This window comes from Merops nubicus, unplaced genomic scaffold, assembly GCF_000691845.1.
Source record: "Merops nubicus isolate BGI_N331 unplaced genomic scaffold, ASM69184v1 scaffold27612, whole genome shotgun sequence".
Lineage (NCBI taxonomy): Eukaryota > Metazoa > Chordata > Aves > Coraciiformes > Meropidae > Merops > Merops nubicus.
Window position 1 is genome coordinate 16,840 of NW_008596024.1, and position 5,312 is coordinate 22,151.

The following is a 5,312-nucleotide window of genomic DNA, read 5'->3' on the forward strand; positions in this document are numbered from 1 at the left end:
GGGTCAGACATCTGGGACAGACCCTGCTCCTCCTGGGCCTCGTTGTGTGCTGGGACAGTGCCAGGCACGCAGGGATGGTCCCCTCTGACCCCAGGCTGCTCTTCTCTCCCACCCCAGGACCCGCACGCGGAGGCTGGCATGCTCAGGAAGATGGAGAATGGCCTGGCTGAAGAAACCTCCCTCCTGGAGTTCATAAAAAGTAAAGGCACTTAAAGATGAGGGTGCTGGGGCAGGGTGGGTGGGTGAGGACCACCACGCTGGCATTGCAAGCTGAGGGTGCTTGCTGGGAGCTTTTAAGCCTGCCCGCCGTGCTGCGTGGAGCTCCAGGGCCAGCCCAGGCACCTCCAGGGCATGCCCTTCCCCAGGGGCCACAGGAGAAGAGACACAACCTCCTGCTTGCTCTAAGGCAGCAGTGTTGAGGTGCCTGCATCAGCTCTGAACATGGTTTTTGAGGGTTTGAAGTGGCACGAGCACACTGGAAAATGCTGGCTGGGAGCTGTAACCCACAGCTCCAGGAGAAGGCATGGGGCTGCTGGTGCCACCTCTTTGAGGAGGTCACTGCAGAGCTGCTGGGCTGCATTAGGGCGTCTCCCCTTCCTCCTTCCCATGACCTTGGACATCCCCTGTATTAGCTCACTGGGAACAGGCCAAGGGTGGTTTCTTGTTTTTCAGAGGACGAATTGCTGCTGTGAGGATGACATGGCTAAAATACATTCTTCTTACTGTTTCCCTGTAGGATTCCCAAAGATCTTCCTCAGGCTGCTCCTCAACCCCCTCTTCATCCTCCTGGTGCTAGCTCAGTGCAGCTTCTCCTCAGTCATTGCAGGTCTGGCCACTTTCCTCAACAAGTTCCTGGAGAAGCAATACGGTGCCTCCTCCTCCTATGCCAACTTTCTCATAGGTGAGCACGACTGGGCAGCCACCTGCCTGTTTTCCCCAAGCTTTCTAAATCCTGCAGGAGGAAGCCCTTGGGAACTCGTTTCCAGAGGGATTACCTTGACATGGTTAATGACTTTCCTGACCTGAGATGCCTGCAGAAGGCCAAGCTGTCTTGCAGCCTCTCAAAGACTGTCTCCATTTGAAAGCTCCCTCTTGCAGGGCAGCAACCTCTCTTATTGAAAACAAGCAGCTCTGCCACATGAGTGAAGCAGGTCTGGGTCACTCTAATGCCTAAAGAAAGGGGTAAGAGCAAGTGATGACACCCCAGGGCTGGATCTTGCACCTCTAAGCCAGACTCCTGAGGCTGAGGTTCCCCATAGACACCAACTGCTTTGGGTTTTGGTCCCTCTTGGGTCACGGTGGGGGTCTGTGAGTTCTGCCAACCCAACAAGGTCCCCAAAGCCACTCCCCTTAGCAGGCAGGATCCCAGGGAATGCTTTTGTTCTGCTGCAGGAGCTGTGAATCTGCCAGCAGCAGCACTTGGGATGCTCCTGGGAGGAATCCTCATGAAGCGTTTCGCCTTCTCCCTGCGGGCCATCCCCCGCTTTGCTGTGGTGGTGCTTGTGTTCTCCATCCTCATCTGCCTGCCCATCTTCTTCATGGGCTGCTCCACGGGGCACATTCATGGGATCTACCCCCCCAGGTAACACAAGCACTTGGGGTGTTTCCAGCTCTGTGTTTCTCCAGCTCGCCAGCTGATTGTCCATGGGGTGGGACACTTGCTGGTGGAGGGGAAAGAGGCTCTAGACATTGCCACCCTGTTGGCATCTCAAGCTTTCTGTGTGAGAGCAAGGCTTCAGATGAAGAGCTCCCTCAGCTCAAGATCAGGTGCTGCAGATTTTGGGGGGGGCACTTTGGCCTCATGGCATTCACCTCTTGCTGCCAGCATCAGGTGGACTGGCTGTCTTGGTTCCTCTGGGACACACCAGTCTTGATGGGCTTTGCTGAAGTAGCAGGAGCTCCTGAGAGGACTTGCATGGAAAAGTGAGGCTGTTGGCCTCTGTTATTTTGGGAACCTTCCCCCGTGCAATGGCAGCAGGGCACAGATGCCTTTTGCCTGCATCTCTGGGTAGCTGTGGGCTACCTGGCTGGGCAAACACAAGCTCTGCCCCACCCCACCATACCCGAGGAGAGCTTCCTACAGGAGATGATGTGGTCCCAGAGGAGACAACTGGGTCACTCCAGCAGATGCACTCCCTTAGGTGGTGAGGCAAGACAGGACAGATCTTCTGGTGTGTACTCTTGACTTCCACGCTGTCGTCAGGCTTGTCCTGGAAACCAGCCCGCTTCTTCTTGCTGTCTGAATGATGTTTCCAGCTGGGGCTGTTTGCACATCTGTTTGTGCAGCTCTGGATGGAGCCCAGAGAGATTTCTCCGGGCATTTGGCTGATGAGTTTTCAGCAGGGGGAGGGAGAAAAAAAAACCCACGAAGTGTGTGAGTACTTGTCTGCAGACACGATCACGGCGACGTTCGCCGTGTGCTCCCAGAGGGACCTGCAGGGGCTCAGGGGCTGGCCTGGGGCCAGCCTGCTCCTGGCACTAGCCCAGCACACAGGAATGGGGAACTGGCTAATAACTAATAACAGGGATATTTTTTTTCCTTCCTCCTGTCCTATTTCTTAAGTTTTAATTTCTTTTTTTTTTTCTCCCTCCTTCTTTTTTTGGCAGTACATCGAGTTCCCGGCTGCAGGTTAAGAAGCTGAGTGGGTGCCACTGCTCTGAGCACATCTTTCACCCAGTGTGTGGAGAAAACGACGTGGAGTACATCTCCCCTTGCTTTGCTGGCTGTGTGAACAGCACTGCTAATTCTTCCACTCCCAAACAAGTGGTGAGTACAACGTAGTGGTTTGCAGAGCAGAGGGTGCCTCGCTTGCTGCTAGAAAAAAAGGCAAGTGTGGTAGAGTCTTTTTGATGGAGTGAGCGAGGAGATCTACCAGAGATGCTCAAAAAGGTGCAAAGGAAAATGTCCTGAGAGTCTGCTTGGAGAAATGGGAACAGTGGCACAGCCCATTGCAGGATGGTGGTGCTTTAGGATTGCAGCTGACCCTCCCATCAGTCTTCTGCAGAGTGATGGGGTCTGGTCTGGCACCATAAACCCTGCACTTGGCATTGAGAGTTGGACATTGGTTTTTTTTTTTCCCCCAACAGATCTACAAGAACTGTTCCCTGATCCCTGCTGGGAACGGGCTGTCCTCTGCCAGGGCGGGCTCCTGTCCCCTCAGCTGCTCTGACATGCTCCTTCCTGCCATCCTGCTCATCTCCTTTGCAGCCCTGGTGGCCTGCCTGTCCCACAACCCCCTCTACATGATGGTGCTACGGTGAGCAGCGGGCCCTGGGGGGAGCGGGGTGTGAGGGGCTCCCCGTGCTGGGGCTAGCAGGGCCTCAAGCGTGGGATGGGGCTGAGAGGAGCAGCCCCACTGACCCCCCAGGGCTCCTCTTCTCCCTGCAGGGTGGTGAACCAGGATGAGAAGTCCTTTGCCATCGGAGTCCAGTTCTTACTAATGAGGCTACTGGGTGAGTGTCCATGCCGTGGGGCTGGGTGAAGGCAGCAGGGAGCTGGGAGGCTCGCCTGAGCCCCAGGTGGTGTTAAACCTCCTTGAGGCCGGCAGGCAAAGGGCAGGGGCTGCCAGCCTGACTCCACCCTCTCCTCTCCAAAGCACAGCCGTATTTGGGGCCCTCATCGACCCCTCCTGCATCTACTGCCAGCAGCAGTGCACCCAGCGCCGCTTCTGCGTCTACTACAACAACGACTTCCTCCGCAACAGGTACCCCCCACCTGTGCCCCCCTCGGCCTCCCCGGGCACCAGGAGGGGGTGTTCCCCAGCTCAGCCTGCTGCTGCCTGGAGGTTCCACCCCCTCCAGACACGGCGTCTCCCTGCTCTTCTCTCGACAGATACCTGGGGCTGCAAGTGGGCTACAAGGTGGTGGGCACCGTCCTCCTGGCCCTCATCAGCTGGAAGGTGAAGAGGAGTAAGGAGTATAACGTGCAGGAGAAGGCAGCAGGGCTGGTGTAGCCCAGAGGAGGACTGACTCTGCACCTCCCCATTACCCACGGCCAGTCCTTTGTCTTTTTGGGGTCTGTTTTTCCTCCTAAGGGAGGGACTTCACCTTAGCAGCTCCGAGCTCCTCTCCCGTGGCACCGCTGTGCTCCTGGCAAAGGATGCTCCGTGCCAGCCCTGCCCTGGGACCACCTCCTCCCATGCTCTCCAGCACCTTGCTGCCCCATCACCGTGGGGAGAGGGCAGCCCCCACTCCCTGGAGCGGGAGGCACAGGGGGTTGGAGCACAGCCCCACCCCCTATAGCCAGAGCAGAGGCTGCCGTGGGAGACAGCGCCCCCTCCAGCAGGACGTTACCAGCTGGGCGATGCCCTCCCGGCTGCGGGAGGAGCAGGGGAAGCTGCTGCACGTCCCCCCCCAACCCCTGCCTGCACCCCTCTCAGGGGGCAACATGGACAGCACAGGAGCGTTGTGAGAAGTTATCACGGGGGGGTTATTGCAGAATATTTCGGGGGGTTGTTTTTTTAAAATAAAGGTCACTTTTCCAACTGTGGGGCCTTGTTGGTCAGGCCCCCCACGCCCCCCGAGGCCTGTGCCCAGCAGCAAGGCCAGCAGGGGGGTGCCTGCAGGTCCCATCCTGGCAGATGCTGAGCGTCCTCACCAGCAGAGGTGAGGAAATGGGGGGTGACAGGGCACGTGCTGCTTCTGCAGCCCCACCAGTGCTGAGGAGCAAAAGGGAAGGGGGGTGTGTGTGTGTGCACAGAGCAGGGAGGCTGTGGGCACCACAGAGGGGGCTTCAAGCAAGGGGTACACAGGCAGGAGTCAAGAAGCAGTGCAGAGGCCCAGAGGTGGGGGCTGCAGGCAGGGTGGTGCTGGATGTGTCCTCGCCTGTGACATCTCTGAAGGGAGCCCAGCAGCTCCAGGGCCTCTGTGACCTCCTGTGGCAGCTTCTCCTGCCCACAGCACTACCCAGGACCTCTCCTTCTCTGGTAGGATGAAGGCAGCTGGCTAGAATGGGAAGAGGAGTGGGATGTGGGGCTGCACCCACCAATGACACCCTGTTGTCACCTGTAGAAGGTGACATGTGAGCACTGCCTGACCAGTGTCCCAGGAACTGCTTTGTGAGCTACCTGAAGAGCCTGGCACTGTGCAAAGGACAAACCATTTCTCACCAAACTGCTGCTGCAAGAGCTTGACTCGAATGCACTGATCTGAGAGGGTCAAGTGCCCCTCAGCTTGGGGACTGAGGGGTCAGCAGGGGAGCAGAACAGTTTTCTTGGGCACTTGGAGGAAAGGGAAAGGAGCTGCCTTGCATTTGCTTTGGATCAGCAAGTCTTCATGAACATGAGGCCTCTCCATGCTAGTCCCATTCCTGC

At 57.5% G+C, this 5,312-nt stretch overlaps 1 protein-coding gene across 1 annotated transcript in view; it reads left to right on the forward strand.

Annotated features, from left to right (window-relative positions):
- Nucleotides 1-3,953, forward strand: part of SLCO2A1 (solute carrier organic anion transporter family, member 2A1) — a gene marked incomplete at its 5' end in the record, with an annotated part of 11,144 nt that extends 7,191 nt beyond the window's left edge. The window contains 8 exons of the mRNA XM_008936263.1: nucleotides 118-199; nucleotides 737-901; nucleotides 1,393-1,582; nucleotides 2,608-2,767; nucleotides 3,088-3,257; nucleotides 3,389-3,468; nucleotides 3,602-3,704; nucleotides 3,833-3,953. Of these exons, the coding sequence (XP_008934511.1) occupies nucleotides 118-199; nucleotides 737-901; nucleotides 1,393-1,582; nucleotides 2,608-2,767; nucleotides 3,088-3,257; nucleotides 3,389-3,468; nucleotides 3,602-3,704; nucleotides 3,833-3,953 (1,071 nt within the window). The remainder of the gene's footprint in view (nucleotides 1-117; nucleotides 200-736; nucleotides 902-1,392; nucleotides 1,583-2,607; nucleotides 2,768-3,087; nucleotides 3,258-3,388; nucleotides 3,469-3,601; nucleotides 3,705-3,832) is intronic.
- Between the last annotated feature and the right edge of the window lie 1,359 nt (nucleotides 3,954-5,312).